This window comes from Miscanthus floridulus, chromosome 1 (genome assembly GCF_019320115.1).
Source record: "Miscanthus floridulus cultivar M001 chromosome 1, ASM1932011v1, whole genome shotgun sequence".
NCBI classification, from domain to species: Eukaryota; Viridiplantae; Streptophyta; class Magnoliopsida; order Poales; family Poaceae; genus Miscanthus; species Miscanthus floridulus.
The window spans coordinates 145,546,709-145,558,542 of NC_089580.1; the positions used below are offsets into that span (position 1 = coordinate 145,546,709).

The 11,834-nt window shown below is 43.3% G+C and overlaps 1 protein-coding gene and 1 pseudogene across 1 annotated transcript; one reads left to right on the forward strand and one right to left on the reverse strand.

Moving 5' to 3' along the window:
* Nucleotides 1-286: 286 nt before the first annotated feature.
* On the reverse strand, nucleotides 287-5,413 carry LOC136464789 (probable cytokinin riboside 5'-monophosphate phosphoribohydrolase LOGL3; annotated as a pseudogene).
* A 587-nt stretch (nucleotides 5,414-6,000) lies between these two features.
* LOC136543133 (uncharacterized) lies at nucleotides 6,001-8,408 on the forward strand. The gene is made up of 6 exons (XM_066535675.1): nucleotides 6,001-6,850; nucleotides 7,001-7,128; nucleotides 7,816-7,905; nucleotides 8,009-8,107; nucleotides 8,180-8,253; nucleotides 8,334-8,408. The coding sequence occupies exons 1-5, from the start codon at nucleotides 6,611-6,613 to the stop codon at nucleotides 8,187-8,189; spliced, it is 567 nt and encodes a 188-aa protein (XP_066391772.1). The 5' UTR covers nucleotides 6,001-6,610; the 3' UTR covers nucleotides 8,190-8,253; nucleotides 8,334-8,408.
* Nucleotides 8,409-11,834: the final 3,426 nt, after the last annotated feature.

Genomic DNA, 11,834 nt, shown 5'->3' on the forward strand with positions numbered 1-11,834 from the left:
TGCGAACATCATATGCCTGAAACGCTGATCGTCCCTGAATCAGCAGCACCTGCATCCTTGACGACGACGACCCTCGCCTCCCAGTTGAGCCCGGAGGCAACTCTGTCGTAGTACGGGACGTATTCCTGTTGTATAATAATAATATATGTATGTATAGTTAGTGATGATGCAGAAGCAGCAGGCATATAATCTGCAGATCACTGAAAGATTTATTAATTAGCGTGCCTACTAGCAGGCATATATACCTCAAGTTTGTCCATGAGTTCTTGCGCCGTGGGAGCCTGGACTATACGATGCCGCGAGCGCTGGGGCTGATGAACCCGTCCTCCACGGCCTCGATGAACGCCAGCAGGGAGTCGTAGTAGCCATCAACGTTCAGCAATCCAACCTGATGAAGACGATATGAGAGAGAGAAGCCGATATATGTATAGACCGATCGTCGAGGCACATACATATCTAGTACTCTAGCTATATATACTCATCGTGTGTGTGTGTGTGTGTGGATATATAAATGCCGCAGCATATCGTTATGATTAATTAATTACCGGCTTACGGTGGATGCCTAACTGCGCCCATGTGATCATCTCAAGCAGCTCCTCCAGCGTTCCATATCCTCCTGAAAAAAAACGGTCCCCATGAGGCCAGGATAGTTCAGCCATGTACGCACGCCAGAGCTAGTACTATAGTCCTGATGACCATTTTATGGACCAGCATATACATGCATGAATGCAGGTTATTTAATTTGTTGCTATGTACTGCTATACGTGTGGACTTCCATCCGGCCGGCAGCACAGCACGTGGAACATATAGTATACATATACTGTAGATATGTACATAGTACTCGCTCCGTTTCAAATTATAATTCATTTGACCTTTTTTTACTTCAAGTTTGACCACTCGTCTTATCTAAAAAATTTGTACAAACATAATCAAATTTAACTAATTCTTGAAGAACTGTTGTTAATAAAGCAAGCCACGACAAAAGAAGTGATATTTAGCATAAATTTTTGAATAAAATGAGTGGTCAAACTTGGGGTAAAAAAAAGTCAAACGAACTATAATTTGAAATGTACTTGTTTTATTGTGCTTGCATTAATGTTAGAGTCTGATTAGCCTGTTCGCTAGGCGGTTTCTGAGCTGATTTGGGTTGGCTGATGCTAATTTATTGTGAGAGAAAAACACTGTTGGCTGGCTGGTTTGGGCTGGCTGAAACCAACAAGCGAACATGCTTATATTTTGAGTAGCTTACTTGATACACTTTTGTTCTTTTTTATATTTTAAATAAAAGCCAGTCGGGGTCAAACCCCTCCTGTTTCGTAAAAAAAAGTAGCTTACTTGATATACAGCTCTTGCGATCTACAGTAGGTTTGGATTTTGATCGTGAGAACCGATAATTGACTTCCATAAAAAAGCGTTGACTAATAATAAAACCCAATTAAAGCTCTTACCACTACAACACCATATACTACTTTGATTCTTAAGCTACCGAACTAATTCAAATGAAAATATGAAATGCTGCTACTACTACAAGTATACGACTACAATACATTAATTAACCATAATTGCGCACAAACACAGCATTCTGAGCGATTTAACGGCAGTCCCAATACTAGAAACTACATTTAGTTTCTATACCTGTTAAATTTCCATAGAAATTACACGTAGAAATCATGGTCCCAATGGATAATTTCTACAGAATATTTTTTTATCCAATCACGTTTATTCTCTCTCAATTCTCTACCAATTCGCATCCCTTCATGTCTTGGTTCTCGTGGAGACATGGTTTCTAATTTAGACCCGGTTTCTATGATTTTTGCTCTCTTTCTCTTCAATAACTGTCTTGCCAAAACGGTTAGGTGGTAGTATAATTAATGTCTATAGAAACTATAATGATTTCTGCCTTGGGAGTACCCTGACAAGTTACTAATCATGGCGGCCTGCATGCGAACATCATATGCCTGAAACGCTGATCGTCCCTGAATCAGCAGCACCTGCATCCTTGACGACGACGACCCTCGCCTCCCAGTTGAGACCGGAGGCAACTCTGTCGTAGTACGGGACGTATTCCTGTTGTACAATAATAATATATGTATGTATAGTTAGTGATGATGCAGAAGCAGCAGGCATATAATCTGCAGATCACTGAAAGATTTATTAATTAGCGTGCCTACTAGCAGGCATATATACCTCAAGTTTGTCCATGAGTTCTTGCGCCGTGGGAGCCTGGACTATGATGCCGCGAGCGCTGGGGCTGATGAACCCGTCCTCCACGGCCTGGTCGATGAACGCCAGCAGGGAGTCGTAGTAGCCATCAACGTTCAGCAATCCAACCTGATGAAGACGATATGAGAGAGAGAAGCCGATATATGTATAGACCGATCGTCGAGGCACATACATATCTAGTACTCTAGCCATATATACTCATCGTGTGTGTGGATAAATGCCGCAGCATATCGTTATGATTAATTAATTACCGGCTTACGGTGGATGCCTAACTGCGCCCATGTGATCATCTCAAGCAGCTCCTCCAGCGTTCCATATCCTCCTGAAAAAAAACGGTCCCCATGAGGCCAGGATAGTTCAGCCATGTACGCACGCCAGAGCTAGTACTATAGTCCTGATGACCATTTTATGGACCAGCATATACATGCATGAATGCAGGTTATTTAATTTGTTGCTATGTACTGCTATACGTGTGGACTTCCATCCGGCCGGCAGCACAGCACGTGGAACATATAGTATACATATACTGTAGATATGTACATAGTACTCGCTCCGTTTCAAATTATAATTCATTTGACCTTTTTTTACTTCAAGTTTGACCACTCGTCTTATCTAAAAAATTTGTACAAACATAATCAAATTTAACTAATTCTTGAAGAACTGTTGTTAATAAAGCAAGCCACGACAAAAGAAGTGATATTTAGCATAAATTTTTGAATAAAATGAGTGGTCAAACTTGGGGTAAAAAAAAGTCAAACGAACTATAATTTGAAATGTACTTGTTTTATTGTGCTTGCATTAATGTTAGAGTCATCAGTCATAGATACAGAACTGTCTTGATCAGTACTAAGCCCTTGTTTAGTTGTAGGAATTTGGATTTTGGGGTTACTGTAGCACGTTCGTTTTTATTTGGCAAATAGTGTTCAAACATGGACTAATTAGGCTCAAAACGTTCGTCTCGCAATTTCCCACCAAACTGTGCAATTAGTTTTTCTTTTCATCTACATTTAATGCTCCATGCACAGACCGCAAATATTCGATGTGACAGGTACTGTAGCAACTTTTTGGAGGTTGGGCACCAACTAAACAAGACCTAAGGCGCAACGTCGAGGAGATTCATGAATCATGACCACTTCCCCCATATAATTTCGTCAGTACCATATCATACTATCATTTGCACGCACACAATATTAAATTCCTACTCACCAGGCAGGGCTATGAACGCATCAGATTGCCTCGCCATCTCTGCCTTCCTTTGGTGCATGTCCGCCACCCCAATCACCTCCCCCGCCGTCTCTCCGATTATCTGAAGAGTGAAGGAAAAGGAGCGGACGGACAGCATCATCATCATAAAACAAAAAAAAAACTTGTGTGGTGTGTCCCAGAACGGCAGGAGCAAATTCTATAGATATGCTGGCTATTGGCCTGTTCGCTTGCTCGTAAACGATCGTAAATTTTCAGTCGGGAACAGTGTTTTTCTCTCACACCAAACCAGCCAGCAGTAAATAATCCACGATACGATACGGCCTCCCGAACAGGCTATATATGCCTATATATGCATGCATCACGTAATGCAAATAGATAGGTACCTCAGGAGTGGCCATCAGAGTCCTGGGAATCACTCTGCAGGAAGACGAAAAAGGATGAACGAACACTACTCGATTAGCTACTAGATTAACACACGATATAAGCTGTGTATTAATTGTACTCCCTCCGTAAAAAAAACCACAATTCTAGACAGCATGTTCGGTTGGCTGGTTCGTATCGTTGCTGATTCGTGAAGAAGTACTACTGGCTGGTTTATGTGAAAGAACAATATTGTTTCGACTGAAAATTTACGATCGTTTATGACAAACCACAGCCAAACGAACAGGCTGCTAGCTATGAACCTGGCCACGGAGGGAGTAGTAGTTATATATAACATAAGATGAGTTGGTTAGGTAGGCGTGCGCGCGTACGTACCCGACGACGCGCCTGCCGCCGCGGTGGACGGCCTGCGAGACGAGCCCCATGAGACTATGCCGCCGCCGCCATACACCAGGTCGATGCCTCTTGACACCTGCATTGCATGCGTCCACCACCGACCGCCTCCACTCATCAGAAGCTATCGCAATCCTTTTATTTATATTATGAAAAATTAATAACCCTGCTCATTTTTAGTTAGCTTTTGTTATTCGCATGCAGTACGTGTTGTATTCCCAAACACAACTGAAGCTAATCCAACAACAATTCAGATGTTCTGGCTAACCCAACAACCAGAACATTTCTGGGTAGGAGAAGTACTACACAGAAATAGGCAACTTGGCCCCCCTAAATATGGCATCGCGTAGTACAGGATGCTCATCAGCTGAGACCAGTGTATTTATTTTTTCCTCCTGTATGTAAGCTCGCGTCAGTGAGTGGTGTGACTCTCCAAAGTGAGCACTCTGCTGTACTACTACTCCTACCGTGTAGAAAGCCTACCACCTACCGCATGCAGGTTGACATCGTCCGGCACCGGCAGGTGTTTTTTGGCAACAAGCTGCTACTGCAAGCACAGCTCAAGGCGCGCTCCTTTGGATTGAATTGTTGTGCCGACCGAGAACCGTCGTCGTCGACGTGTGGATGCATGTGAAAATAATGCTACTGCACACGGCCGGCGCAGGCATGCTTAGCATGCTCGTGGCCAAGTCAAATGAAACGGCCGGATAATGAACAAGTATATATATATATATATATATATAGATAGATTAAACTGGCGGAGCCTTTGCATGCATATGCTAACCACGAAACTATATACTTGGATCGATCGTATTTGGTTTGGTGAGGAGTAGAGTAAGGTCCTGTTTAGATCCCACCCAAAAACAAAAAAATTTCAAGATTCTCCGTCACATCAAATCTTGCGGCACATGCATGGAGCATTAAATGTAGGTAAAAAGAATAACTAATTGCACAGTTTGTCTGTAATTGGCGAGACGAATCTTTTAAGCCTAAATAGTCCATAATTGGACAATTTTTGCCAAATACAAACGAAAGTGCTACAGTAGCCAAAAGCCAAAAAATTTCGGAACTAAACGCGCCCTAATTATATTACCAACTGTTGGGCAAGGGCAATGGCGGCGTCGTGGTAGCTCGTCCTCTTGCCTTGCCTGCTGCCGCAGAAGACACAAATCGTCTTGAACCTACTCGGCTGCTGCCGCCGCCGCCTCATCTTTCTCTTTGCCCGCCCTCTGTTTAGTATCTCTACAGCATTACTTGCCCCTATGAACCCGCCCGAGTACTACGCTATATAAAGGAGAGGAGGGAAAGAGAGCGTGCGGCTGTGATTTTTTTTTTTTTGAAATTTGGCTGTAATTATTTAAGAAGTTAGCAAAGGACACCTACAGTTATATATACACGATGCAGTTAAGACAGTTGTACAACTGGTGTAGAAAGCATGAATGCATGATGAATACGTATGCATGCAAGTGTGTATCTAAAGGTGTTTTTTGCGTAGTACACCTACGTTAGTTCATTTCTCACTACGTGAAAAACGGTTTTCAGTAACGGAGCAAATTTTTTTTTAGAGGCGGTTGGTGATGGAGCCGCCTCTACAATGACGTACTTAGGAGCCACGAGACCAGCCGCCCCTACAAATAGCACAGCAGGAACGGCTGGTGATACGAGCCGCCCCTACAAATAGATCGGATTTATAGAGGCGGCTCACTCACCAGCCGCCTCCAGTATTTCTATTTGTAGGAACGGCTGGTGATTGAGCCGCCCCTACAAATGTCTACGTACAGTCAGTCACCCCAAAATATCTACTCTCCTCTCTCTCTCCTCTCTCTCTCGGGACCCTCTCTCTCTCCGTCTTTCCTTTTCCCCTTCCTCTCTCTCGCCCTCGCTCCCGATGGTCGTGGCTCCTCGCCCGCCCGCGCGGCGCGGCAGCGCCCCCGCCCCCCCGGCCGACGAGCTCTAGACCCGCGGCTCGTAGTGCTGCACTTGTTCTCCTCTCCAAATATGACTTTTTCCTTTTGCTGTGATTTTCGGAGCTATTTTAGGGGGGTTTTCGATTCGTCGATTTGAGATCAAATCTGTTCGTTCTTTTTGCGTTGATTCGTGCTATGACATGATTTGAAGCTATCCTACGAGTTTATTTGATTGAATCGACTCGAGCACGGAGAAATCAACGATTTTCGTTTTGGGGGACTTTTACGTGTTCTTGGCTCGATCTGAAATTTCCCGGAGATTGGGTAGAAATTGGGCGATGATCTCTTGGAGTATCCTCACTAACCCACTTGTGATGGCCTGTGCAAAGTTAGGGATCGAATCCTTTTGATTTGGTTTGGTTTTCGTCGATTCCTATGGTCGGCTGTTTTTTCTGTTCGTGCAGTTGGTTCTCCGTTCGTCGCATCGGGACCCTGTGAAGATGATCGAGGTGGTGCTGAACGACCGCTTGGGGAAGAAGGTGCGGGCCAAGTGCAACGAGGACGACACCATCGGCGACCTCAAGAAGCTGGTGGCGGCGCAGACAGGGACGCGCCCCGAGAAGATCCAGAAGTGGTACAACATCTACAAGGGCCACATCACCCTCAAGGACTACGAGATCCACGACGGCATGGGCCTCGAGCTCTACTACAACCAGCCGCCGCCCCTTCCCTGTTGTCAGGTACTTACTAGCAGCGACTTGGTTTCCTCTCGAGTTCGAATTCCGCTCAGCTCCCTTCGATTCGATTCGGTTCCTGCGCGCCTGCTCACTGGGAGTAGCTTAGCTGGCCGAGGAAGATTTTGATTCTGGGTGCCCGCACGTTGATTTCAGTTCGGATGTGTGCAATTCGACACCTTGTCTGACTGCCGACTGATTAGGAGGGAGGGATTCGTTTTGAGGACTGATGATGTATCAATTCGTCTACTAGCTGTCCGCTTCCTGGCTTTTAGTACTCAAGAGTAAGTATTCAGTCTTTCAGTTCCAGTCTTGCAGCATTTTAATTGCAAATTCCCATTCAGTTGAGCATAGATATTTTAAGATAGAGGAACCATATTCATGGTGCAAGCTAAAGTCCAGGAAATGCACAAAGAGTTAGTTGATGCAGGGCTGGGGTACTCAGGTTACAGACAAGGGCAAGCTAAAGAAATTAGGAAATATGATCCCTTAAGACTATAAGTAACTTCACTTAAGCTAAATAACTGTCCCACTCATCGATTTGCTACAGATGTTGCAGGTCTGTACCTACTCATCGATTTGCTTCGACCCCAATTACTCAGGTACTTCTAATCTTGGACTTGGATTCTTAGACAGCCTGGATTAAATTCATGTGTGCTATGGCCAGTGCTTTAGTGCTTTAGTACCTACTCATGAGTTTTATGTCATGTGCTTTTTTAAAGGGTATATACTCATGAGTTTTATGTCATGTGCTTTTTTAAAGGGTATATATTTCACTGGTACAGCTGAAATTTTGCTCAATATGATTCTAGGTAAAGAAAAAAACTACCGTTCCAGTCTGTTGTATGGTGACACAGAAAATTACCCTTCTGGGTAGTGGGTTATCAATCTAATATATGATAGTTGTTGTGTTAAAAAAAGTTGATAGTTGCATTTTATCTTCATGGTGGTTAACTGGTTATTTGTGGCAGGGGAGACAAATCCATTGAGTTGGGCAATGAGGACGAGGGCTGCAAAGTGGTGGGCAATATATATCACGACCTATTGATAATTGCAGATGGGCAAGTACCATGTTAACTCTTTTTGCAAGTAATTTGATTGCTGTGTACTCTATCCTTTTATCCTGACTGGAACGGAAAGCTATCTGTGGGTACTTTTCTCCAGCTCCTCTCTCTCCTCCCCCAATTACTCAGAAGATCATCCGTTGTTGCTGTTGGTACACAAGGACTTGTCTGCTGTTGCTGTTGGTACTGCACGGAAAGCGTAAGCTCATCAAAATTAGAAAGCTTTTCAATTCCATCCGATGTTAAGTTGATATTTTATATCCATCTGTAGAATGCTTTGAGGCGTACCATGGAGACTTGCTCCAAAGTGACCAGATTCTTTTTTATATGCAACTATATCAGCAGGTATTTTGTCAACGTGATCTTATTATTTTTCTATGGTACAAATATTGAATTTTTGTGATTCATGATTGTTAATGTTACAGGATAATAGAACCACTTGCATCAAGATGTGCCAAGTTTAGGTTCAAGCCTCTTTCAGAAGAAGTGATGAGCAGCCGCATTATGCATATATGCAATGAAGAAGGTCTTAATCTTGATGCTCAGGTATTTAAATTAGTCTTATTCGTGATGAATCAGATGATGTTATTATAGCAGATGGATATCCAGTCTCACAGCTGATGGCACAGGTCATCTGTTTATTTTGTTTCTAGATGCCATACTCCAGTTAATTACTATTCCTGTTGATTTCATCTGTCACTGCTGCTAACTGAAGTACTTGTGCAGTTTCTAGATGTGATTGTTAGCGCGGATGATATTCAAGATGATCAAAAGGCAAGGATATGTAAAAAGCTTGGGGAAACTGATAAGGTTTGTCCGACTAAAATTACAGTACTACAGTTCTCATGTTCATCCTTTTCTTGTTTCCCATGACTTGTACTCTTCTAAAGGGAAACCTAGAACTTATTTCTTCCACATGACTTGTTCAGAAATAATATGATGTTGAAGCCTGTCATACTAGAGTTGCATGTTTTTATCTTGTAGCAAGTCTCTGAACTGTATCCACAGATGTATCACATACTGAAACTTCTATAGTATCTGTAATGTTACATTTCTCACATTTCTAATTTGCAGATAGCTGATGCGATTGAGAATGAGAAGGAAGTTTCCAAGGCGTTTCAAATCTATAATGTCGATAGAGCTGTCTGTGGTCGGGCAACAGGTGTGTCTGGAGAAGAATAAGAGCTCATAGTATTATTTTTTCCTGATGTGTAGCTATTAGATCTAGTTGAGTACTTGACTACATTCATTTTTAGTCTTCGCAAAGCATCTGAAAACTTGTCTCAGATTTGCTTATCAAGCCTGACCAACGCCCATCCTACATGTGAAGTTCAGACACAGATAAGTCATGATGGAGTTGTGCATGAAAAATATATGTTCTGGTCGAATTTGAATTGTAAATTTAAATTTTTTTTGGCGGAAAAATGATTTGTAGGGGCGGTTGGTACTGTAGCCGCCCCTACAAATCGATTTGTAGGGGCGGCTAGTGTTCCCAGACCGCCCCTACAAATAGATTTGTAGGGGCGGCTCAAAACACCAGCCGCCTCTACAAATCGATTTGTAGGGGCGGCCTGGGAACCGCCCCTACAAATACATGATTTGTAGAGACCCTTGCGTAGGGGCGGCTGGACAAACCGCCCCTACAAAGCCTCTGGAGCCGCCCCTAGAAATCATATTCTACGTAGTGTCTCTCTCTAAATTAATTAGGTGGCATGCCATTATATAGATTAATTAATTTAGCAAGTTTTGAGTTGATCCAATGACCCAAAACATGTGGGATTACATGATGAAGTATCTACAAGAAAGCTAAAATCCCCCGGAAAGTCTATCTATGGTTACAAATTGAAGGTATCTTAATTATTACACTACTAGAAACTCGAATTGCCCTGTGGGTGACGAATTTTTCGGTGCGTTTTTTCGGTACACACAGAAAAATTACGATTATTCTGTCGGTTCTAAAATATCGCGACAGAGAAATATGAAAACCCATAGAATAATTGTATGATTTTTCTGTACGTGACAATACACACACGGAAAAATAAGCACTCACAGAAAAATATAATTTATTCTGTCGGTTCTTTAAAAACGCACAGAAAAAATATATGCACACATAGGAAAAATGTTATTATTCTATCGGTTATTGGCGCATAAGAACCGCGCGTGGATTTCGCTTTGGCGCCCTGGTTTCGGCATTGGCGCATGACTTTTGGTATTGGCGTGGTGTGGTGTGGAATAGAAAAGATAGTGAAAAAATAAAAAAAAAAACACAAAACCCCCTAAACCTATCTCCAGACGCGGCCGCCCATCCCTATCCCAAACGCGCCGCCGCACCCGCCCGAGACCGCGCCCGCACTCCCGTCTCTCTCAGCTCTCGCAGCTCCAGGTCCTCCGCCCCATCTACACATCCGGCGCTCACAGGCCGCCGCCAGCCAATTCAGCTCCATGGACGTCGCTCGCCGCCCTACATCCACGCGGACTGCACCCCATCTCAGCCGCACCCCAGCCCCCTTCCCGTCCCGCATCCATCCCCAGCGCCGCCGCCTCCCATAGCCTCCACCCCAGCACCTTCCAGTCGGCCTCCATCCCGATGCGGCAGCGGCACCGACCCCGCAACACCACCACCAACTCCTATCCTGCAGCAGTGTCTGCCCCCTCCCCTCCCCCAGCGCCGGCGAACCACCTCTCCCGCGCCGCCCCTCCCACAGGCTAGGGTTCGATGCTGCCGCAACGTCGTTGCCGGTCTGATTCGAAGCCGGCGACACTGGATCCAGAGGAGCCGGTCATGCTCGGAGCCACACACGTCGGGACTTCGTGAGCCCATTGCGACTACAAGCAAGCTCCAGGTAGCGCCAACTCTCCCCTTCCCTTGCTGTTGTGTCATCAGGAACACAAACCCTATTTTTTTAGCGTCACCAAAGGGGATCTAAGCCAGTGACTTTCTCCTTGCACAAATTGAAGGTACAGATCCTAGATCCGTACCTCTAGTCAAACAATTGAAATTCATACATGTGGATTGGAGTTTGTTCCTAGTAGAACTAACACAAACATCTATTTGTCTTTTTTTCATTAGTGATTAGTGAAATTCGTGTTGTTTGTGTTCTTGTCTATTGTTGCACTATATAACGTGTTGCGCTGATAGATCTTGCCATCTCGGTAGTAATGCGGACTGCATCTTAGGCAAGCTATCAATTTTGCTACTGCAACTTCATTTAGCATTCATGATATCAACAATGTTGAAGTGACTTTTGTGTTTCTCATTATAGTGCAAGTACTGCAAAACTCACAGGTGATGTCTAAAACTATGCATGTTGTCGTCAGAAACTATAGGGCATCCAAATCAACAACATGGCATTGCAACGAAAAGAAAAATCTCAATGGATTCTCAAATGTTTAAAAGATTTAAGGTCCTAAAGTTTTATAATTTTGGTCCCAAATTCAAAGTTTCATAATTAGTTTCAGAGTTGAGCAACCGTTGCTTCTTAGTAAACTAAACTTGGATGTCTTAAACTTTATTTATCCTTATGTTTTGGCATCTTGATCTAGGCCATTTGATATCCCAAAGTTTTTACTATAGATATGTTCAAAATTTTAAATATGTTTATTTATGAATCTGCTTCTAAATCCAGGCCCCAAAACTGAATGTCATTGTTGTTTCTAAGTTTATTGATGGATTAAATTAACTCTGACATTGCTAAAGCTGCCAGATGTGGACTGGATTTTGTTAATACGACTAGTCCTGATTTTTTTACTAGAGCAATATATGTTGAAAATCTGTACTATCCTATTTTTAGTATTTGACTAGTACACATTTTTTTGAAGTCAGGCCATAGTTCAGTCATGCTTCTGCACCCAATACACAGTGATGCATATTATTTGAAGAATGATGTTGCTGAAGTTCAGTCTGTATCTTGTTTGCAACATTTTTT